The sequence below is a fragment of the Bos indicus x Bos taurus genome, chromosome 10, assembly GCF_003369695.1.
Source record: "Bos indicus x Bos taurus breed Angus x Brahman F1 hybrid chromosome 10, Bos_hybrid_MaternalHap_v2.0, whole genome shotgun sequence".
Taxonomy (NCBI): Eukaryota; Metazoa; Chordata; class Mammalia; order Artiodactyla; family Bovidae; genus Bos; species Bos indicus x Bos taurus.
This window is the reverse complement of record NC_040085.1, coordinates 48,740,214-48,765,294: the sequence shown is the minus strand read 5'-3', so window position 1 is coordinate 48,765,294 and position 25,081 is coordinate 48,740,214. Positions and strand designations below refer to the sequence as shown.

The 25,081-nt window shown below is 38.6% G+C and overlaps 1 protein-coding gene across 4 annotated transcripts in view; it reads right to left on the bottom strand.

The window, feature by feature from the left end:
* Positions 1-25,081, bottom strand: part of DNAAF4 (dynein axonemal assembly factor 4) — an 84,444-nt gene that overhangs the window by 21,068 nt on the left and 38,295 nt on the right. For all 4 annotated transcript variants that reach the window (XR_003513115.1, XM_027553950.1, XM_027553949.1 and 1 more), the window contains exons 5-7: positions 16,886-17,031; positions 15,482-15,591; positions 167-320 (exon numbers count right to left, since the gene is read on the bottom strand). Coding sequence is in view for 3 of the 4 variants with exons in the window: in XM_027553950.1 (XP_027409751.1) it covers positions 167-320; positions 15,482-15,591; positions 16,886-17,031 (410 nt within the window). In the remaining variant the exon portion in view is untranslated. The remainder of the gene's footprint in view (positions 1-166; positions 321-15,481; positions 15,592-16,885; positions 17,032-25,081) is intronic.

Below are 25,081 nucleotides of genomic sequence, written 5' to 3'. Positions count from 1 at the left end.
CATAAAAAAATTTTTTTTCAGTAAAAATATGTAATAAGCAAGAAGATTCTTAAAATCATTGCATCTCAATTATTTAAATTTACCCAACAAAAGATAAAGCCATCATTTCAATCAATAATGGGAGCAGAGAAATTTTAAAGCAATATATATAAATAGATACACATACCTTAGAAGAATCTTCGATAGCCTTGTGTAAGTTTTTCAGTTTTAGGTGGCAAGCAGCCCGATTCAAATACAGTAGTGGAATCTTATTATTTAGTCTTATGGCTAAGTTGTATGCATTAATAGCTGCCAAATAGTTTTCTGTTGCAAACAATTTGCTAATGAGACAAAAACATAAAAGAAAAACAATCTAAGACTGAAACAGAAACACAGAAATACTATCTAATTATATCTGGCAGAGGAGATGGATGGCTGACCTCTCTTTCCGTTCCTTGAATCATACTCTGGACATGGCACTAACGTACCTGTCCTCCAAACATCAGCATGTAATCTGAAGGGGACTGGCCTCACCTCCACCTCCAAGGGCAGTTAATTAGTAACTTAAGCCAGTAGGCATATTTCCATCCTTCTTGCTACAATGATTGACACGGGATGGATTTTTGACCTAAACTGCGTTTTCAGAATGAAGCCTGTGATTTTATATTACCAAAGTTGGAGAGCGAAAAATTGGGAAAACGCCCCCTGCTGGATACAAATGTAGAAAGCACACAAGTCAAAATTGTTGCTGACGGTTTTGAAACTGTGGGAGGAGCCAGCACTAGAATAAAGCTAATACTATGGAATTATGAAAAGGATAATAAGGCAGAAGGAAACTCGAGTTCTTAGTGATACAGTTAAGCTGCTGGATCAAGCTTTAACCAACAAGTAACACACCTTTAGTTTTTTAGTTATGTAAGCAAATAAATTCCTTTAAATATTGCTATGCCTGTGCATGCTCAGTCGTGTCTGACTCTTTGTGACCCTGTGGACTGTAGCCCATCAAGCTCCTCTGTCAGGAAATTTTCCAGGCAAGAATACCAGAGTGGGTTGCCATTTCCTCCTCCAGGGGATCTTCCTGATCCAGGGACTGAACCCACATCTGTGTTTCCACATCTGTGTAAAGGTGGATTCTTTACCCACTGAGCCATCCTTTAAACATTAAGCCAGTTTAAATTGGGTTTCTCAGTTACTTGCAAACGAAAGCATTCTAATAAATACACTCTTTCAGTTCAAATCTCCCCAAATTCTCTTCAAATAAAGATATATACATAATTAAAAGATTTATTTAAAACATAATTTCTTTTCTGTTTTTTATGTACAATTCCTAGTATTTTGAAAAATACATAAACATAAGGAAAATTAAAAGTCTTTGCCAAATATTAAAAGTGCCATATAAACAACATTTAGTATTCATTTCCAGGCAACTGTACTATATACACTTCACAATTTTAGAATATTAAACACAATGACTTCAAAAGCAGACCCATAAAAGCACCCTGCAAATCATGAATAAAAGGTAAAAGGACACCACAGTGACATCTAACCTAAGTCTGACTCAAGTTTAAAATAACCTGCACAAACCAGAAAAGCTAATTCTGTGGGAACATTTACATTTCTGAAATGTCTCATATCAGCTAGGATGCTTCTGACCACAAGTAACAGAACCTCAACTCAAACTGCTTTAAACAAGGAAGGAAACAGATCACCTCACATTAAACTAGCTTAGAGGGAAAGGATCCAGGCCCCATGTGATCAGTAGCACATGGGTCTTATCAAGGCCTCAGGTTCCTGCTTCATCCTGGGGCTGGTTTTCCTCATGCGTGGCTCAAAGAGCCACACTCAGGCATGATATTCATTAAAAGAAAATAAGACAGTATCTTCTGGTATATGCTTCTTGAAATCAAGAAAACCTTGCCAGAAATCTCCCAGTTTACCACCTTTCCCAAATCTCATGGATCAAAAATACCAAGCCTTAAAAAGTATTTTGCCTTAAAAAAAACCTACCAGTTTCTCTTGTTCTCAGTCCTTCCACCCATTCTCTTTCTCCAATTTCATTCCTCAGTTCTATACACTGCTGTTTGGAAAGTTCTTTAAATAATTCAACAATATGACCATCTTTCCATGTTAACAAATACAGAAATATACTATTTTCACAGAGATTTTCACAGAGGTTCCCTCATTTGTGCAAGGATTTCTAAAACCAGTCTGTCCCTACTGATGGACACTCACGTGTCTTGTTTCCCAATATTCAGCTTTTATAAACAATACTGTAATAAACATTACTGTGTACACACACACACATATATATATAATACACACACCAGCAGTGTAATGACAATAATCTTGATATGCTGCAGTCAATCCAGAATTTATTCCTGTCTATGTGACCCTAAGTCACATAGATAAGGTCTACACGCCTAAACAAAATAGGGACTCTGTCAGCAAGGATAAAAGGAGACAATAAACGTTGGTTAGATAATCTCTTGTGTCCACTACAAACCTTCTTTTTAAATTAATTAACATTTAATTCTAAAATTTACCATTTTAACCATTTTGAAGTGTACAGTTTAGTGGCATTAAACACATAAACACTTAACACGCTTTCGTACAACCATCACCACCCTCCATATCTAGAATGTTTTTATCTCCCCAAAACAAAACTCTGTTGAATTTAAGCCAAGGGATGAAATGCATTCATCTCCAGAGGCTTTGTTTCATGCTAGGCTTTTGCAGAAGGAAATGGCAACCCACTCCAGTGTTCTTGCCTGGAGAACCCCAGGGACGGGGGAGCCTGGTTGGCTGCCATCTATGGGGTCACATGGAGTCGGACACGACTGAAGTGACTTAGCAGCAGCAGCAGCAGCCTTCTTATTTACACAGACGTAAACAGTCCAACTGTCCTTTACTGTGTTTAAACTCATGAAACAGTTGTTCACAGAAGTGTTGAGGTGGACAAGCATTCCAAGTTTGAGAAAACTGTTCATGAGCTTGTATCTACATACTACTATATAAAAAAGATAATAAGAGCCTACTGTATAACACAAGGAACTCTACTCAATACTCTGTAATGACCTATATGGGGAAAGAATCTAAAAAAGAGTGAATATATGTATATGTATAACTGACTCACTTTGCTGTACATCTCAAACTAACACAACACTCTAAACATCTGTATGCCAATCAAAATTTAAAAAAAAGAACCACTGTAGGAGGTTTAATAGGAAGAAATATGAAATATTAAACATTTTCAATGTTTGCATATATATTAAACTATAAATGCAATGAACATTATATTCCTAAAAGTTTAACACCAATACAAACATTCAACAAAGTATAATTTGTTTTATGACTTTCAGAATGGTTCTGAACTCAGAAATAGCTGAATTTCAAAAGGAAAAGGGGAAAAAAATAAACCTCAATGTTAGGGGCAGTAGCATTTGAACAACAAATTTAAATACAGAAGCTAATAACCAGGAAGTCTTGCCTGATGGCTCCAAATAAAGCAATGACAGTGAAAAGAATTATGCACAAATACTCATTCAAAACATACTGAGTCCTTATGGTACTGCCTGTACAGAAAAACAGAAGAGATGTGGACAACTGCAAACACTACCGTCATTTTTACAATGATTGATTGGTTTCCACTGTAAAGAAAGAAACATCATGATTGGCAATAGCCAGAAAGGCCAAACATTTTGAGCAACAGTTGAACATAAGAGCAGCCATAAATTAGAAAGAAGCAATTTGGACGGAAGTAAAGAAAGAGACAGTAAAAGAAGTTAAAGAAATCAAAAGCAGTGGGGCTTAGAAACAGCAGTGGAGGCCAGGAGTAACACATATTCTAACAGAAGACACAACAGCTCTGTTTGGTGGGCAATAAGAACTGTAACAGCACCTACCGCTCCAAAGATTTTGAAGGTCCTTGTTTCTCTCAACATCTTATATGGGTAGAAAACATTCTTGGTATTTCAAGAGCTTCTAAAACTGAGTATTACTGCATCTTAGTGAAGGAACATCAATCAGTACAATTTAGCACTCAGGATGGAAGGAGGAAAAGGATGCTGTACAACTAAATAATATGACAAGTTAGGCCATAATGGTGACTGCACTGCAATTGAATATTCTGGGTTGTAAAATGCATACAATCAATCAACAAACAAAATCATAATTATGTCAAGTTATTTTAGAATATGGATTCTAAACTTCAAGTCAGGCAAAAGACAGTATAAGAAAACTGTCTTATCTCTACAAACAAACAGACTTGTAAAAAATGCAGGAGAGCAAGGCAGATTTGGCAGATCTGTTCTGAAAGTAGGCAGATCCAAGAGGATACCGGGAGACAATTCTCCACGGGTCTTTTATGTTCTTGCATGTCATATGTCAACAGATGCACTGAGGGCTTTTGCTTGGGACTATCTTTTCATAGATGTTTGTATAGTGGACATCCTTGGATGACAGAGACATGGTCTCTCTCTGAGGCAAATAATAGATTTGTTTGCTGTTCAGTATAATAAAGATATTATCACCCTGTGAGGCAAAAGTTGGACAGGTTTGCTTATAAGACTCTTGTAAAAAACTGCATTCCTTAAGCTTGGCCTTCTCAGCTCTGGGACAAACCTACTTTGTGTACAGCATCCACTTGGGTCCACTTCTGCATTGCCCTATGGGATTTCAGGCACAGAAGGAACTAACATGAAGGTTATACTGTGTGACATGCCTTGAATAATAAAGTCCTTCGTGTTTGACTCAAGAGTCTCCTGACTTCTGCCAGCATCTGTGAAACTGTGGTAAGCTAATTCTTCACAGTTCTTGCCAGGGCATGGATCCAAACCAAAGTACCAGAAAGAAATTCAATCTGGCAAGCAGAACCATATCCTGTGTTGGGAGAAATTGGTAACAGGTGGTTAACAATCAGCATCAAAAAGTTCAACATGAAGTAAAAGGATATCCAGACAGGCAGGCAGAGTCCAGCTACAGAAAATTCACAAACGGCAAGCAAACAGGGATTCAGACTGGCACAAGTTGGTACCAGGTGAGTCAATGAGCAAATGGCAGGTTCCTACACACAATGCTGGGGTTCAGAAGCAGAATTAACCTGAGTGGCAAGAGAAAAAGTAAAAGCAAATCACAGCCTCAGTCTTAAAAGGACTGGAGGATTAGGCAGGTTATTAATGCTGGCACTTAGGCCAAGAGAAAAAAAAAGGAAAATTCAGACACTAGAACTAGTATAGGTAATTTTATGTCGTGACAATAATATGCTGCTGGGTGCTACTAGATTCCAGAATTACATATCTTTAGTTTCCTCCTATCTAACAGTATAATTTGCTGTACAGAGTGAGGTATGCAAATGGTATTCAAGTAGGCCTACATCATGAGAAGAAGAAACTTTAGTCTGTGGTTAAGACAGTCCAAAAAAACTCATGCTAAAACTCAAGTACAGACTAACATAGGTGGGATGAAACAACGATCATGCTAACCTTACATGACTAAAAGTGTCTGGAAGGGTAGTTATTAGTTATTCACAGATTCTGAGTCATGTAAGGCTGTTAAATAACAACACACCATGTGAACATCTAAATTAGAGCCAGAGACTGTTTTATGTGAAATTTCTCACTAAAAAGCTATCTGGTACAATGTTAATTGCAAAAGGTAAAATGTTTTCATGAACAAATAAAATTACCTTAGTTGATTTATTTTCCTGAAATGTAGATTTGGCATTTAAACTAAAGACCGGCAGTAAAAGACTAGGTAAAGAAAAATGAAAACATTCTATGGCTTTTTCTCTTTTGAGAAAGGGTAGACTCAAAAGAGTCTCTTTTGAGTAGATACAATCCCGTGAAGAGTTTTCTCAAATGACTGTTCTTTTGGAAGGCTTGTCCACTCCTACCCTTTGTGAACAAGTGTCCCGTGAGTTTAAACACAATAGAGGACAGTTGGACTGTTTATGCCAGTGTAAATATAGAAGGCTAACGTGAAACAAAGCCTCTGGAGATGAAAGCATTTCATCCTTTGTCTTAAATCCAACACTGCTTCTGAATGGCGTCTATTACGTCTGTTTCTATATTCTGTACTGTGTTACATGGCTAAAGAGGATACATTTCTCTCTAATAATTACTACCTTTCCTTTTATCTGTTCATACTTGGCACTATGATTAGCTGTACTTTGTTTCTCTGGATGTCACTAGTTACTAAGTTTTCTTCCATCTCTCCTCATTTTTAACTCTCCTATTTTGCCTCTCTTTGTACCTAACTGTCGGCAACACTTTACAGCATTATCTTTTAGGATTTTAAATAGCTCAGCTGGAATTCCATCACCTCTACTAGCTTTGTTCATAGTAATGCTTCCTTTGGGACTTTGCCATCTTTACCCTACATCCTAACTGGTACAAAAAACCAACAGAGACTAAGGTGATTATAATTTACCAGTCACACTTCACCACAATCAAGTACACTTTTTTGCACTAGGTTGTTACCAATTCAAGGCTTTTGCCACTTGTCATATGCACACACACTTCTTTCGCTGTACCTGTGAGCAAAATTCCAACACTAGCTCAATGATCTCATCTGTCCTTTCCATTCAAATCGAAATCACATCACTGGTATATCAGAAATAACCAGGGCTTCCCTGGTGGCTCAGTGGTAAAGAATCCTCCTGCCGATGCAGGAGACACAGGTTTGATCCGTGATCTGGGAAGATCCCACATGCTGTGGAGCAACTAAGCCCGTGTACCACAACTACTGAGCCTGTGTTCTAGAGCCCATGAGCTGCAACTACTGAAGCCCACACACCCTGGAGCTCACACTCCACAGAAAGAGATGCCACCGCTATGAGAAGCCTGAACACCGCAACTAGAGAGTAACCTGCACGTTGCAGCTAGAGAGTAGCCCCCACTCACTGCAACTAGAGAAAGCCCATGCAGCACTGGAGACCCAGCACAGCCAAAACATAAACATATAAATAAATACATTTACCTATAAAAAAGAAATAAAACCAGACTACACACTGTCTAGGCCCATTTAGCCAGTCCCAGCACCATAACACATTGTGTGTGCCAAAGGACTTTCTAACTGTCCAACAACCTGTAATCTTCGGGCACTGATCAAAAAGCAGCTGCTGCTTTGCCCTCACATGAAAGTTCACATTTGCTGGTTTTTCCTGTTCTCATCCCCCTTTATTCCTTTACACTTTCTTACTTGTGATCCAAGCATAAATGACTCCAACTCCCATCCCCATCGTTTCTTAATCCTTAATTTTTCCACACAATGCTTCTTAAAGTATACCCGGCTCTCTCTGGAGGGCAGTGCTGTATCTACCACCTTCTCTACGGAGGATTCCCTCCCCATATCACGGGAGGGGCTAGGACCATAGGCATTCTCCAGACTCACTTCTGCCAAGTTCCAAGCTGTAACTCTCCTTTAATAAAAAAAAAAAAAATCATCATTCTTTAGGACTCTGGCATCTTTACTCTATAACCTCTGGTCACTGTCATCTAACTGGCTTTTTAAAATCATTCTTCTCTTATTCACTGAAGTCTTTGATACCTGGCTCCCAGCATCTGTTTCCAACCCAATTCATGCCATAATTCCAGAAGATTCTAAAGTTTAGGTATATGACCCATTTATCCGTTTAGCCCTGAAATACCTGGGACTCCTTAACTCAAGGTGGCAAGAATACAGAAGAAATATACAAAAAAGGTCTTAATGACCCAGGTAACCAGGATGGCATGGTCTGGTCACTCACCTAGATAGAGCCAGACATTCTGGAATAGAAGGTCAAGTGGGCCTTAGGAAGTATTACTACGAACAAAGCTAGTGGAGGTGATGGAAATCCTGCTGAGCTATTTCAAATCCTAAAAGATGACGCTGTTAAAGTGTTGCATTCAATACGCCAGCAAATTTGGAAAGCTCAGCAGTGGCTTCAAGACTGGAAAAGGTCAGTTTTCATTTCAATCCCAAAGAAGGGCAATGCCAAAGAATGTTCAAAATACCATACAGTTGTGCTCATTTCATATCCCAGCAAAGTAATGCTCAAAATCCTTCACGCTAGGCTTCAGCAGGATATGAACCAAGAACTTCCAGATGTACAAGTTCCATCACTTCACAGCAAATAGAAGGGGAAAAAAAGGAAAACGGTGACAGACTTTATTTTCTTGGGCTCCAAAATCAGTGGACGATTATTGCATCCATGAAATTAAAAGATGCTTGCTTCTTCTAAGGAAAGGACAAAAGGAAAGAAAGCTCTGACAAACCTAGACAGCATATTAAACAGCAGAGACATCACTTTGCCAACAAAGGTCCATCTAGTCAAAGTTATGGTTTTTCCCGTAGTCATGTACCGATGTGAGAGTTGTGCCATAAAGAAGGCTGATCATGGAAGAATCGATGCTTGTGAATTGTGGTGCTTGAGAAGACTCTTTATAGTTCCTTGGGCTGCAAGGAGATCAAATCAGTCAATGCTAAAGGAGATCAACCCTGAGTATTCATTGGAAGGACTTATGCTGAAGCTGAAGTTCCAATACTTGGGCTACCTGATGTGAAGAGCTAGCTGACTCACTGGAAAAGACCCTGATGCTAGGAAAGACTGAGGGCAAGAGAAGAAGGGGGTGACAGAGGATGAGATGGTTGGATAGCATCACCAGTTCAATGACATGAATTTGAGCAAACTCTGGGAGACAGTGGAAGACAGAGGAGCCTGGCATGCTGCAGTCCATGGGGTTGCAGCCAGACACAACTCACTGGCTAAACAATAACAACCTTAACTCAAATGACCTTTCCTTCACTTTTGCTACCCACTCCAGGACCACCTCCTGGACTTGTCATCACCTGATCTACACTACTTCACTGATATCAAACTCTGGAATCCCAGTCACTGACTAGAACTTTCTATCCTGCAAACTATCCCTTCATCAATCTTCAACCTTATAGTGTCCTCTAATGTCTTAACTGCTCCATTTTTCCTTAGTCCACTGGATCACTATGGCATCTATTCCTTTCTAACCCAGCCTAGATTTCTATTTTTAAAAAATAGATTATTTTTTATTTTTTTGGCCATGCTGCACAGCATGTGGGATCTTAGTTCCAGGTCAGGGATCAAACCCGAGCCTCTTGCATTGGAAGCACAGAGTCTTAACCACTGGATTGCTTGGCTAGTCCCCCAGCCTATATGTCACAGCTAGATATCTAAGCTATTTTTCCAATCTGGTCCTTTGTACTACTAGTCTTCTGTTGTACTTGTCCATCAAAATTCCAATCTTGGCGCAATAATCTACTCTTAAATCTGAAACACTAAACACTATTTAGAAGATAAATCACAGAGCTGTGCTGAATAACATCTCCATAAATTCATGCTCTCTAACCTAGTAGAGATCTCAATAGTGCCCACTAAGCAATTTTTGTTAGAAATTTATCTAGTTTCCCATTTGTCTTCACTTTCTTTCCTTCCACCTCAGAAAATCAGTTCAGTTCAGTTCAGTCGCTCAGTCCTGTCCAACTCTTTGTGACCTCACGGACTGCAGCACACCAGGCTTCCCTATCCATCACCAACTCCCAGGGTTTACTCAAACTCATGTCCATTGAGTCAGTGATGCCATCCAACCATCTCATCCTCTGTCATCCCCTTCTCCTCCTGCCTTCAATCTTTCCCAGTATCAGGGTCTTTTCAAATCAGTCAGTTTTTCACATCAGGTGGCCAAACTACTGGAGTTTCAGCTTCAGCATCAGTCCTTCCAATGAATATTCAAGACTCATTTCCTTTAGGATGGACTGGCACAGTCCAAGGGACTCTCAAGAGTCTTCTCAACACCACAGTTCAAAAGCATCAATTCTTCGGCACTCAGCTTTCTTTACAGTCCAACTCTCACATCCATACATGACTACTGGAAAAACCACAGCTTTGACTAGACAGACCTTTGTTGGCAAAGTACTGTCTCTGCTTTTTAATATGCTGTCTAGGTTGGTCATAACTTTTCTTCCAAGCAGTAATGCTATGCTATGCTAAGTCACTTCAGTCGTGTCCAACTCTGTGCGACCCCATAGACAGCAGCCCACCAGGCTCCCCCGTCCCTGGGATTCTCCAGGCCAGAACACTGGAGTGGGTTGCCATTTCCTTCTCCAATGCATGAAAGTGAAAAGTGAAAGTGAAGTCGCTCAGTGGTGTCCGACTCTTAGCGACCCCATGGATTGCAGCCTAACAGGCTCCTCCGTACATGGGATTTTCCAAGCAAGAGTACTGGAGTGGGGTGCCATTGCCTTCTCCGTCCAAGCAGTAAACTGTCTTTTAATTTCATGGCTGCAGTCACCATCTGCAGCGATTTTTGAAGCCCAGAACAATAAAATCTGACACTGTTTCCACTGTTTCTCCATCTATTTGCCATGAAGTGATGGGACCAGATGCCATGATCCTTAGTTTTCTGAATGCTGAGCCTTAAGCCAACTTTTTCACTCTCCCCTTTCAGTTTCATCAAGAGGCCTTTTAGTTTCTTCACTGTCTGCCATAAGGGTGGTGTCATCTGTATATCTGAGGTTATTGATATTTCTCCTAGCAATCTTGATTCCACTTTGTGTTCATCCAGTCCAGCATTTCTCTTCATATAAGTTAAATAAGCAGGGTGACAATATACAGCCTTGATGTACTCCTTTCCCGATCTGGAACCAGTCTGTTGTTCCATGTCCAGTTCTAACTGTTGCTTCTTGACCTGCATACAGATTTCTCAGGACACAGATAAAGTAGTCTGGTATTTCTATCTCTTTCAGAATTTTCCACACAGTCAAAGGCTTTGGCATAGTCAATAAAGCAGAAGTAGATGTTTTTCTGGAACTCTTTTCCTTTTTCAATGATCCAATGGATGTTGGCAATTTGATCTCTGGTTCCTCTGCCTTTTCTAAATTGAGCTGGAACATCTGGAAGTTCATCGTTCATATACTGTTGGAACCTCGCTTGGAGAATTTTGAGCATTATTTTGCTAGCATGTGAGATGAGTGCAATAGTGTGGTAGTTTGAGCATTCTTTGGCATTGCCTTTCTTTGGGATTAGAATGAAAACTGACCTTTTCCAGTCCTGTGGCCACTGCTGAGTTTTCCAAATTTGCTGGCATATTGAGTGCAGCACTTTCACAGCATCATCTTTTAGGATTTGAAATAGCTCAACTGAAATTCTATTATCTCCACTAGCTTTGTTCTTAGTAGTGCTTCCTAAGGCCCACTTGACTTCACACTCTAGGATATCTGGCTCTAGGTTAGTGATCACACCATTGTGATTATCTGGGTCGTGATGATCTCTTTTGTATAGTTCTTCTGTGTATTCTTGCCACCTCTTCTTAATATCTTCTGCTTCTGTTAGGTCCATACCATTTTTTTCCTTTATTGTGCCCATCTCTGCACGAAAAGTTCCTTTGGTATCTCTCATTTTCTTGGAGATCTCTAGTCTTTCCCATTCTATCTCTATCACAACTTAATCTTCCAGTATTTTCTAGACCTCAGTAACCAATCCAGTAGGAGAGCACATTCAGCTACGTGCACTTCAGCACCTCAGGCCTCAAGGAAGAGCAATTCATAGCTGTTGAGGTCCTTTAATGGACCGGAACCTGGTGGTCCGGAGTCGACCGATAAGAAAGTAAAGGAGAGAGAAAGAGGCTGATATTCCTTGGTTTACACAGAAAGCCAATAAAGCCCCTGACGTGGGGCTTGCTCTGTTCACGGAGGCCTCAGGCGCCCTCTCGATGGGGTGAAGGTGCAGAGCACCTTCTCGAGAGGGTCTTAGAAGCCGAGGCAGGAAAGTGAACTCAGAGAGCCTCTGCACTCCAGGGGATCAGCCTGAAAAAGAGGAGAGAGAGAGAGAGAGAGAGAGAGAGAGAGATAAAGACACGGGGACCAGAGCTCTGATGGAGCAAAGGTGTTTTAATCAACATGGTGTGGGCATATATACCATCTTACAAAGTAGTTATTCTCAGCAAAGATAAATATTAAAATTCTAGACTTACAAAACATAGGCAATCCATATTAAAGAGAGAGATTTGTAAACAATCACTTTTACCGCATGGTTCACAAGAAGGAAGAGGGTACTTATCAACATATAGAAGCACTAATGAAGGAAATGCCTGGATTCCTCAGCCCCTGGGACAGGCTTGCCTCTCCTCTTAATTCCTGAATATTCAGGAATTAATAAGGAACAGAGAATTCCTGACAGATCCAAAACAGCACACAGGAAGCCTCCTGTTAAATGCTTCCTGACATAGAGCCAGACCACTTGGGCTGTCTTTACTAAGGCTAAACAATCAGAACAAAAGGACAACAAGAATTTTATTCATCTGTGAGGGTTATACAACACTATCTGGAACAAAAGCTTTGTAATCATACTGACATGGGACTGAATCCTGGTTTTATTTATAAACCACCACTATAGCCAAATTTCTCAACCTCTCTAGCCCTCTTTCTATATTTTAGAAACTTGGGGTAAAGATAATAATATACAACTAGTTATACTGTTAAAGGAATTAAAAGAGTTCGTTTGTGTAAAGCAGCTAGCTTTACAATAAACATTTGTTAAATGAATGCAAAAGCAGTGGTTCCTAGCTAACTACAGTAGTAAGGATTTAATGAAATTGTATGGGCAAAGCTCTGGTAACCTATCACAAGCTATGAACGTAATAACTGTGATTATGACAATGACAGCTTAAAGATAAGCAAATGTAATTAAAGAAATATTTAGACTGGATATATCTGAGGGGCAGGGAAGGCAGAAGGCCAGCAAACTGGGTAAAAACCAAGGGGAACTTACATTTGATGTGCAGTGTACATTTTTTTCAAAAGGTATATCTTTATTATAAAGTGTAAAAATGAACACAACTTTTAACGAAAGGAAAAAGAATAACAAAATCAAGATAATCCATTCACCATTGGCCTTGACTGAGTTTTCCCCACTCTTCTAGAGGACATTTCAACCACTTCTTTTGTCTCATCTGCACATCTTTTTGAATCTTTTCTATTTGTAAAGAGGGCTTGCTTCCCTGGTGGCTCAGATGGTAAAGAATCTGCCTGCAATGCAGGAGACCCAGTTCGATCCCTGCGTTGGGAAGATCCCCTGGAGAAGGGAATGATGAACCACTCCAGTATTCTTGCCTGGAGAACTTTTAGAGAAGAACAAGACAAAAAAAATTCTTAAAAGTTTTTATTCCATCGGCTTCTGAGACTACTTCTGTGTACAACTTTATTTTGCCAGATCTTCAAATACTGTGGATCACAGGGTTCTAGTCTTAGGCCACTACTCCCCTTTATACCCTATTTTTAGATACCTCACCTACTCTTATAAATCAACTGCTGCATAAATGCTGATGACCTCCAAATCGATAACACAGGGCTGGACTCTCCTCTGGGTTTCAAACTTGCTGGACACTGTCAGCTTGACCAAAAGACACCTCTAACTCAACATATTCAAAACTGACCTTTACCTATATTTCCCCCTAATTGGCCCTCTTCTAGTGTTCTCTAATTCAGTTGGTGTCATATAATCAATCCTTTAAACTAGAAACCCAGAAGATGTCCATAACTACTTCTCTACTCCTCAACAGTCACTCAGATGTCCTCCCTATTTTACCTCCTGAATATTTCTCACATGGCCCTCGCCTTCCCCCCTCTACAACAATGTCACTGTTCAAGACCTCCACCTTAGTTACTGCAGCACATTTTCCTCCACCTTACAGAATAAAATTTAAGAATAACACAAGGCCACTGCCTATTTTTCTAGGTTCATGTGTTATTACTCTTAGCTTCAAATTTATGTTTTATCAAAAAGTAAGCTACCCATAGTTCCTGGCCTGTATGTCACACTATTCTTGTCTCTGAGCATTTGCTCACACTGTATCCTCTGCCTAAAATGAACACCTTTCTCTCCCTTCCTCCTGAAACTCCTACCTATCATTAAGAGGAACTCAGGTGCCATACTCTTTAGGAAGCTCTTCCTGAAACTACCTCCCTTCTTTTAAGGTTAAGTGCCCCTCTTGTGTACTCTCATTTTATCATGTGCTTTCTATGTATTGCACTTTCCATATATGTCTCTATCCTCTATTTCTGTAGTTCAGAGCCTAGCCTACAGCCTGACAAACCATAAATAATCAACAGATATTTATGTAATGGTTCAAAAGATGGAGAGAAGGGAGAGAAGAAGGAAGAGGAGGAGGAGAAGGGATTACTCTTGGGAGTAAGAGGAACAAACCTGTGAGCCTCAGGCTTCCGAACTTTAGAAAACTGTCTACTCCAGCTCAACTTCACAAATCAATCTCTGGTGGTGTTTTCGATAAGAGAAAAGACCAGGAGAACAGAGAAGAGATGAGAACAGGAAAACACAAAGATAGCCACATCCTAACTCCCCAAAACCTGTGAATACATAAAATGGTGACTTAGAAAGAACCTTGCAGATGTGATTAAGAATCTTAATGTAGGAGATTACCCTGGATTATAAATACAAGGGTGTTTATAAATGAAAGAGGGAGGCAGCCAGAGTCAGAAAAGGAGATGTGACTATGGAAGCAAAGGCTAGAGTGATGCAACTACTGGTTTGGGGCCATAAGCCAAGGAATGTGGGCGGTCTCAAGGTTGGAAAACCCAAGGAAATAGATTCTCTCCTACAGTCTCCAGAAGGATTGCACTTGATACTTGATATTAGTCTAATAAAACCCACTTTAGACTCCTGGCCTTTAGAACTATAAGATAATAGATTAGTATTGTTTTAAGCCAGTAAGTCGGTGGCAGTTTGTTATGGCAGCAACAGGAAAATAATACAAACATACAAAATAAGATATAATAAATAATATCTACAATTGCCTCAAAATATGAACTCAAATTGCCACAGAATGTACCAGAATTCATTATTTTTGATAATTGTCTAAAATTTACAGTCACATATAAATAAATAAAAAGATTGTCTAGACATAAAATGATAATTTATAGACTGATTTGATAATTTTTTTTTATTAGAGGATAATTGCTTTATAGTGTTGTGTTAGTTTCTGCTGTACAACAAAGTGAATCCACTATATGTGTATATATATCTTCTCTCTTGAACCTTCCACCCCACCACTCCATGCCACCCATCTAGGTCATGACAGAGCAACAAGCTAATCTGATAAGCTTTCAAAGACTGACAGAACTAATCAAAGTAATTCTAGTTTTGAAGAACCATGATTTTAAGGGAAGTATTAGCAAGGACTTATGTCAAACACTGAGTAATTTTAAAAGAGACTTTAATAAGCAGTCCAAAGATGTTATATTTTTTCATTTCCATGACATTTAAATATAAAAGCAAATAAAAATAAGAATCTCATTTAATTGTTATAGGATCTGACTTTTTAAACACAGAGGTGCTACCTACATAATTGGCAAACTTACATTATTTCTTCCCAACAATCACATTCACACATATGTCAAGATATCTAGAAAATGTTATAAGTACTAATATCTACATAGATTTATAATAAGTCTCATGGCCAGGGTGCAAACAACTTACTTTCCTTTGTCCTTCAACCATTCTGGGTTCTTTTCCTCTTCTTTTAAATCACAAAGTTCAGGAATATCAGTATTCATTGCTCTTTGTGCCTCTGCTTGTTTATGTAGCCACTGAAATGAGAATGAGTTTAATGAAGGACACAAAGGTATTATTTTATTAACTGTTCCTTTTAGATTTCCCATCTTCCTACATAACATGGAAATACTATTTGTTATGTACTGAATGTTTATGTGCTCCAAAATTAGTACAGTGAAGCCCTAACCACCTGTGTGATGGTATTTGGAACTATGGCCCTTGAGCGATAATTAAGTTTGGATGAAGTCATGAGGATGAGGCCCCCAAGACAGGATTAGTATCCTTATAAGAGAAGAAAGAAACTAGAGGGCATGCTTTTTTCTACACCCCACCCCCATATCCTCTCGGCCTCCAGAACTGTGAGAAATAATTGTCTGTTCTTAGAGCCAGCGAGTCTACGTACTTTGTAATAGTATTCTAAGCAGACTGATACAATATTTGATCATGGTGATTTTAAACTTCCAGCTTTTATACATTTTCAAATTTTTTTTTTAATTTCACTAGCTGATTAAAATCAAATATATAACAATTTCTAGTTCAAACTTTGTCCAAATTTCTGGTAGTTCATGTGAATATTATTTTACTTTTCTTGTTTATAATATGTATGTATTTTTATATTATAAAAATATATAGATTATTTTTAAAATAATTATAATTTTATAGTTATAGAAATCCTTTTATAAATAATGAAATACAGAAATATATTGCTAATATTAAGAAAAAAGTTAATATTTATAAATTATCATATATTAAGAAACTTCAATTATTTTCACAACTTTTCAACTGAGAGAGGTATCAGTTCATACCTGATAGTAAAAAAAAAATTAATAAAAGCAGTTCTTAGAATTCTTAGTGCTTATACAACTAGATATATGACATTCAAAATCCCAGAGCTCAGGAATTTATAAATGAAAGACATCAATGCCAAATGTCACATTAGAAATACTTGACGTTACTAATTAATTGTAATAATATAATAAATTTACAAATCTTTTCTTACCACAACACACATAGTCTCAAAGTTTACAAATCTATTATGGAAAACGATATATTTAACAAAATAAATGCACATGCAACAGATTATCTCCTAGAATAAGCAAAAATGCTGACTATTAAATCAGTGTTTTCTCATCAGCATTCTGAAGCCAAAAAAATATAGATCCTGCAAAATATATTTTTCTCAAAAAGAAATATTAAATTTTTTCATGAAGTAATATCTGTAGTGCAATGAATACTTTAAAAATTCAGATCCAGTAAGTTTCAACATATGAAGTAAAAAATTAAGTACTCTCATGTGTGGTCACTGTAACTAACGGCAAGTGTACCAACCTCCTCTTCTTCTGCTACTTGTGATTCCCGGAGAGCTGTCGGGAATACTCGAGGAGTAAAGCTGATTTTAATACTGCCAACAGAGCGAGGAGCAGGAATACTGTCTTCTTTTAACTTCTCAAAAAATATATTTTCTGAATTTCTCCCTTCAGAAACAATATTAGCAACTAAGTTATTTATCTTTTATTTCCTAGTTAACAATCAAACAGACTTTTATGGCAATTACCCATTAAAGTTACTTTTAAAATTCTATACAAATAATCCAAACATATTTTCTACAGGAAGGAATGTAAAATTCCTCATTGAAATTATGGAAGCTAATTATCTGTTCTTTAATCAATGACTTCAGCTACTTTTCTGGGGTTCTCTTTGTTAAACCACACAGTGTCTAACTTACATTCACTATAGAGGACGGCACTCTTATAACCTATGTCAACTCTACAGGAGGGTACCTAGGCAAAGTCATCACTTTCCATAAGCTCCTATAACAGTTATCTTCTACAGGCTTCCTGGTAATGACAGAAAAGATTTTCAGCTATTAGAGAAAGCTAATGGGAACAGGCAAAGAGTTATGATGAAAAGCTATACATCTATACAAAGGCAGTTAGATACAATAATTGTTCTGTCAATATAAGAGAAGATATTAATCTATATGTTAGAATATAAACTGTATAAGTAAAAGGAAGGAATGGTACTAAAAAATGAAAATATCAAAACTGATCAAAAATGATTTTCTACAAACATGACAGAGAGTTTATATCTTTGATATAAAATGAACACATATAATTAAGATATAAAATTTCCACTTTAAAGAAAAACTGAAAAGGGCCTGAATTAACATTTCAAAGGGAGAAAAGAGGGGATAGGGAAGAAAGAATAAGGACTCAAACTAGAAAGTAACATCAACAAAAATTTAAACAAACAATTTCTATAGATGGTTGTGGTTGGGAATGCTATCATCCAGTATCCTATCAATTCTCCCCTCTCTGTTTAAGAGTAGGTGCAGTTACGTGCCAAACCTGACACAACGCAATGTGAATATAAGCGATGTATACAATTTACAGATCATCATTTCACCGGTAAATCTACCTGCAGTGGACATCTTTCCCCATCCCACTGGCTAAAAAACAATGCCAACTGCATTATCCACCTTGGACCCAGAGATGGAAGCCAAATAATGGTACAATAGATGTTAACCCACCACCCTGGAAGGCCCTGTGGAACAAAGACATCTATCAGGCCTAGACTGATGACTGTTACATAATAAGTATTAGACAACATTCAATTTTGATCTTATTTGATCTATGACTTTGTGTGCTGTGCTTAGTCGCTCAGTTGTGTCCACTCTTTGTGATCCCAGGGACTGCAGCCTGCCAGGCTCCTCTGTCCAAGGGGATTCTCCAGGCAAGAATACTGGAGTGGCAGTTCTATTTCCAATTTTTTAAGGAATGTCCACACTGTTCTCCATAGTTGCTATATTAGTTTGCATTCCCACCAACAGTGTAAGAGGGTTCCCTTTTCTCCACACCCTCTCCAGCATTTATTGCTTGTAGACTTTTGGATCGCAGCCATTCTGACTGGCGTGAAATGGTACCTCATAGTGGTTTTGATTTGCATTTCTCTGATAATGAGTGATGTTGAACATCTTTTCATGCCTTATGACACAGCAATCCCACTGCTGGGCATACACACTGAGGAAACCAGAAGGGAAAGAGACACGTGTACCCCAGTGTTCATCGCAGCACTGTTTATAATAGCCAGGACATGGAAGCAACCTAGATGTCCATCAGCAGATGAATGGATAAGAAAGCTATGGTACATATACACAATGGAGTATTACTCAGCCATTAAAAAGAATACATTTGAATCAGTTCTAATGAGGTGGATGAAACTGGAGCCTATTATACAGAGTGAAGTAAGCCAGAAGGAAAAACACCAATACAGTATAATAACGCATATATATGGAATTTAGAAAGATGGTAACAATAACCCTGTATACGAGACAGCAGAAGAGACAATGATATATAGAACAGTCTTTTGGACTCTGTGGGAGAGGGAGAGGGTGGGATGATTTGGGAGAATGGCATTGAAACATGTATAATATCATATATGAAACGAGTCACCAGTCCAGGTTCGATGCACGATAATGGATGCTTGGGGCTGGTGCACTGGGACGACCCAGAGGGATGGGATGGGGAGGGAGGAGGGAGGAGGGAGGAGGGTTCAGGATGGGGAACACATGTATACCTGTGGCAGATTCATTTTGATATATGGCAAAACCAATACAATATTGTAAAGTTAAAAACAAAAAAAACATTTGATGAAAAAAAAAGAATACTGTAGTGGATTGCCATGCCCTCCAGGGGATCATCCCAATCGAGGGATCAAACCCAGGTCTCCTGCACTGCAGGCAGATTCTTTACCATCTGAGCCTCCAGGGAGTGGGTAACCTGTTCTTTCTCCAAGGGATTATTCCAACCCATGAACTGGACCAGGGTCTCCTGCATTGCAGGCAGATTCTTTACCAAGTGAGCTACCAGGGATGCCCAATCTATGACTTTGGACCACTTATTTCAGTAATTGGCTTGAACCTACCTAATACAATGTCCAAGAATTTTATACCCAGTATACTACTATTCACTTATGAAGCCAAGAGACATTCCTAGATATTTAAGAACTAAGTAAATACACCATCTAGCCATCTTTTCTGAGTAAATTACTCAAAGAAATGTACCAGAACATGGAAGAACAAAATTAAGATCTCAGGAGTGGAAAACTTGAGGGTAAAAATGAAAAATGATAACCTGCTGTTGTTGTTGAGTCACTAAGTCATGTCCAACTATTTGTGACCCCATGGACTGCAACACACCAGGCCTCCCTGTCCATCACCAACTCCCAGAGTTTACTCAAACCCATGTCCATTGAGTCAGTGATGCCATCCAACCATCTCATCCTCTATTGCCCCCTTCTCTTCTTACCCTCAATCTTTCCCACTTTTCCAATGAGTCGGCTCTTTGCATCAGGTGGCCAAAGTATTGGAACTTCAGCTTCAGCTTCAGTCCTTCCAGTGAATATTCAGGGTTGATCTCCTTTAGGATTGACTGCTTTGATTTCCTTGCTCTCCAAGGGACTCTCAAGAGTCTTCTCCAGCACCAAAACTCAAAAGTATCAATTCTTCACTGCTCAGCTTTCTTTATGGTCCAGCCCTCACATCAGTACATGACTACCAGAAAAATCATAGCTTTGACTATACAGACCTTTGTCAGCAAAGTGATATCTCTGTTTTTTAATACATTGCTTAGATTTGTCACAGCTTTCCTTCCAAGGAGCAAGCATCTTTTAAATTCATGGCTGGAGTCACCATCCACAGTGATTTGGGAGCCCAAGAAAATAAAATCTGTCACTGCTTCTATTTTCCTCCTTCTATTTACTGTGAAGTGATGGGACCAGATGCGATGACCTTAGTTTTTTGAATGCTGAGTTTTAAGCCAGCTTTTTCACTCTTCTTCACCCTCATCAAGAGGCTTTTTAGTTTCTCTTCACTTTCTGCCAGTAGAGTGATATCATCTGCATATCTGAGGTTATGAATATTTCTCCCAGCACTCTTGATTTCAGCTTGTGATTCATCCAACCCAGTATTCTGCATGATGTACTCGGCACAGAAGTTAAACAAGCAGGGTAACAATATACAGCCTTGATATACTCCTTTCCCAACGTGAAACAAATCAGTTGGGATTTGTTCTGGTTCTGGTTCTAACAGTGCTCCTTGATCTGCATACAGTTTTCTCAGGAGGCAGGTAAGGTGGTCTGGTATTCCCATCTCTTTAAGAATTTTCCATAGTTTGTTGTGATCCACACAGTCAAAGGATTTAGTGTAGTCAGTGAAGCAGAAGTAGATGTTTTTCAGGAATTCCCTTGCTCTATGAGCCAATGAATGCTGGCAATTTGATCTCTTGTTCCTCTACCTTTTTGAAATCCAATTTGTACACCTGGAATTTCTCAGTTCACATACTGCTCAAGCCTACCTTGAAGGATTTTGAGTATTACCTTGCTAGGATGTGAAATGAGCACAACTGTATGGTAGTTTGAACGTTCTTTGGCATTGCCATTATTTGGGATCCCTATCAAGCTACCAACAGTATTCTTCACAGAGCTAGAACAAATAATTTCACAATTTGTATGGAAATACAAAAAACCTCGAATAGCCAAAGCGATCTTGAGAAAGAAAAATGGAACTGGAGGAATCAACCTACCTGACTTCAGGCTCTACTACAAAGCCACAGTTATCAAGACAGTATGGTACTGGCACAAAGACAGAAATATAGATCAATGGAACAAAATAGAAAGCCCAGAGATAAATCCACGCACATATGGACACCTTATCTTTGACAAAGGAGGCAAGAATATACAATGGATTAAAGACAATCTCTTTAACAAGTGGTGCTGGGAAATCTGGTCAACCACTTGTAAAAGAATGAAACTAGAACACTTTCTAACACCATACACAAAAATAAACTCAAAATGGATTAAAGATCTAAACGTAAGACCAGAAACTATAAAACTCCTAGAGGAGAACATAGGCAAAACACTCTCTGACATACATCACAGCAGGATCCTCTATGACCCACCTCCCAGAATATTGGAAATAAAAGCAAAAATAAACAAATGGGACCTAATTAACCTTAAAAGCTTCTGCACATCAAAGGAAACTATTAGCAAGGTGAAAAGACAGCCTTCAGAATGGGAGAAAATAATAGCAAATGAAGCAACTGACAAACAACTAATCTCAACACTATACAAGCAACTCCTACAGCTCAACTCCAGAAAAATAAATGACCCAATCAAAAAATGGGCCAAAGAACTAAATAGACATTTCTCCAAAGAAGACATACAGACAGCTAACAAACACATGAAAAGATGCTCAACATCACTCATTATCAGAGAAATGCAAATCAAAACCACTATGAGGTACCATTTCACACCAGTCAGAATGGCTGCGATCCAAAAGTCTACAAATAATAAATGCTGGAGAGGGTGTGGAGAAAAGGGAACCCTCTTACACTGTTGGTGGGAATGCAAATTAGTACAGCCACTATGGAGAACAGTGTGGAGATTCCTTAAAAAACTGGAAATAGAACTGCCTTATGATCCAGCAATCCCACTGCTGGGCATACACACTGAGGAAACCAGAAGGGAAAGAGACACGTGTACCCCAATGTTCATCGCAGCACTGTTTATAATAGCCAGGACATGGAAGCAACCTAGATGTCCATCCGCAGATGAATGGATAAGAAAGCTGTGGTACATATACACAATGGAGTATTACTCAGCCATTAAAAAGAATACATTTGAATCAGTTCTAATGAGGTGGATGAAACTGGAGCCTATTATACAGAGTGAAGTAAGCCAGAAGGAAAAACATAAATACAGTATACTAACGCACATATATGGAATTTAGAAAGATGGTAACAATAACCCGGTGTAAAAAAAAAAAAAAGAAATAGAAACTGACCTTTTCCAGTCCTGTGGTCACTGCTGAGTTTTCCAAACTTGCTGCTATATTGGGTGCAGCACTTTCACAGCATCATATTTTAGAATCTGAAATAGCTCAGCTGTAATTCCATTACCTCCCCTAGCTTTGTTGGTAGTAATGCTTCTTAAGGCCCCCTTGACTTCATACTCCAGGATGTCTGGCTCTAGGTGAGTAATCACACCATCATGATTATCTGGGTCATGGGTCATGAAGATTTTCTTTGTATAGTTCTTCTGTGTATTCTTGCCACCTCTTCTTAATATCTTCTGCTTCTGTTAGGTCCATACCATTTCTGTCCTTTATTGTGCCCATCTTTGCATGGAATGTTCGTTATCTCTAATTTTTTTGAAGAGATCTCTACTCTTTCCTATTGTTTTCCTCTATTTCTTTGCACTGATCACTGAGGAAGGCTTTCTTATCTCTCCTTGCTATTCTTTGAAACTCTGCATTCAATTAGGTGTGTCTTTCCCTTTCTCCTTTGCCTTTCACTTCTCTTCTTTTCTCAGCTATTTATAAGGCCTCCTCAGACAACCACTTTGCGTTCTTGCATTTATTTTTCTTGGGGATGGTTCTGGTCACTGCCTCCCACACAGTGTTATGAACCTCCATCTATAATTCTTCAGGCATTCTGTCTACCAGATATAATCCCTTGCATCTATTTGTCACCTCCACTGTATAATCATAAGGGATTTGATTTAGGCCATACCTGAATGGCCTCGCAGTTTTCTCTACTTTCTTCAATTAAAGCCTGAATTTTACAATCAGGAGGAGCTCATGATTGGAGCCAGTCAGCTCCAGGTCTTGTTTTTGCTGAGTGTAGAGAGCTTCTCCATCTTCAGCTGCAGAGTATAAAATCAAACTGATTCCAGTATTGACCATCTAGGGATGTCCATGTATAGAGTCATTTCTTGTGTTGTTGAAAGAGGGTGTTTGCTATGACCAGTGTGTTTTCTTGACAAAACTGTTAGCCTTTGCCTTGCTTCATTTTGTATTCCAAGGCCACACTTGCCTACTACTCCATGAATTTCTAGACTTCCTACTTTTGCATTCCAATCCCTAATGATGAAAAGGACATCTTTTTACGGTGTTAGTTCTAGAAGGTCTTTGTAAAACTATTCAACTTCAGCTTCTTCAGCATTAGTGGCTCTGGCATAGACTTGGATTACTGTGATGTTGAATGGTTTGCCATGGAAACAAACCAAAATCATTTCTGTTGTTTTTGAGATTGCACCCCAGTACTGCATATTAGATTTTTTTGTTGACCGTGAGGGCTACTCCATTTCTTCTAAGGGATACTTGCCCACAGTAGTAGGTATAATGGTCATCTGAATTAAATTTCCCCATCCTCATCCATTTGAGTTCACTGATTCCTAAGATGTCAATGTTCACTCCTGCCACCTTCTGCTTGACCAGTTTCAATTTACCTTGATTCATGGGCCTAACATTCCAGGTTTCTATGTAATACTGTTCTTTACAGCACCAGACTATACTTTTAATACCAGATACATCCACAACTAAGCATCATTTCTGCTTTGGTCCAGCCTTTTTATACATTTGTAAATTTTAAAACAATTCTCCCTAATAATTGGAGACCAAAAAAATTATGATGGCTTGCAAAATATTTGTAACCACATGACAATGAAAAAACAAGATGTCAAGACTTGATGAATGTATTACACTTCATATGCATGAATTAAAAGATTCAAAAATTAATGCAAACAAATTATATAAAAAAACAGAGAAAACTCAAAGAAACTAGGAGTAGCGAAATAAAAATACACACAGGAATTAATGGAATAGAAAACAAATAAACAATAAAAGAATCAATAACATCCAAAACTGCTTTTTGGAATAGACTAATGAAATTTGCAAAATGCTGCAATAATTGATTAATGAAAAATAAAATAGTATTAGGAACAAATATGACACAACTGAGCAACTTCCCTTTCACTTTTCACTTTCACGCACTGGAGAAGGAAATGGCAACCCACTCCAATGTTCTTGCCTGGAGAAACCCAGGGACGGGGGAGCCTGGTGGGCTGCCATCTATGGGGTCGCACAGAGTCGGACATGACTCAAGTTACTTAGCAGCAGCAGCAGCAGGAACAAATATATATTTTTTCAGATTCTTTTACATTATAGGTTACTACAAGACACTGAATACAGTTCCCTGTGCTATACAGCAGGTCCCTGTTTTTCTATTTTACAAATGCTGCTGATAAATTGCTTCAGTTGTGTCTGGCTTTTTGCAAACCCATAGAACATAGCCTGCCAGGCTTCTCTGTCCACGGGATTCTCCAGGCAAGAATACTGGAGTGTGTAATTTTACATATAGTAGTATGTATCTGTTAATCCCAATCTCCTCCTTTCTTTCTCCCTCCACAACCCCTCACTAAAAAATTTTTAAATTATTTCTTACATGTAGAATCGACAACAAAAAATGGAACTCATAGTTACAGAGAGCAGACCAGTGGCTGTCAGAGACGGGGGTTGGGATGTGGACAAAATGGGTGATGGTGATCAAAAAGTACAAACTTCTAGCCATAAAATAAACAAGTCCTAGGGATGAAATGTATAGCCTGATGACTATAGTTAATACACTGTACTTTATATTAGTAAATCTTAGAAGTTCTCATAAGAAAAAATACTGTAAATATGTATGG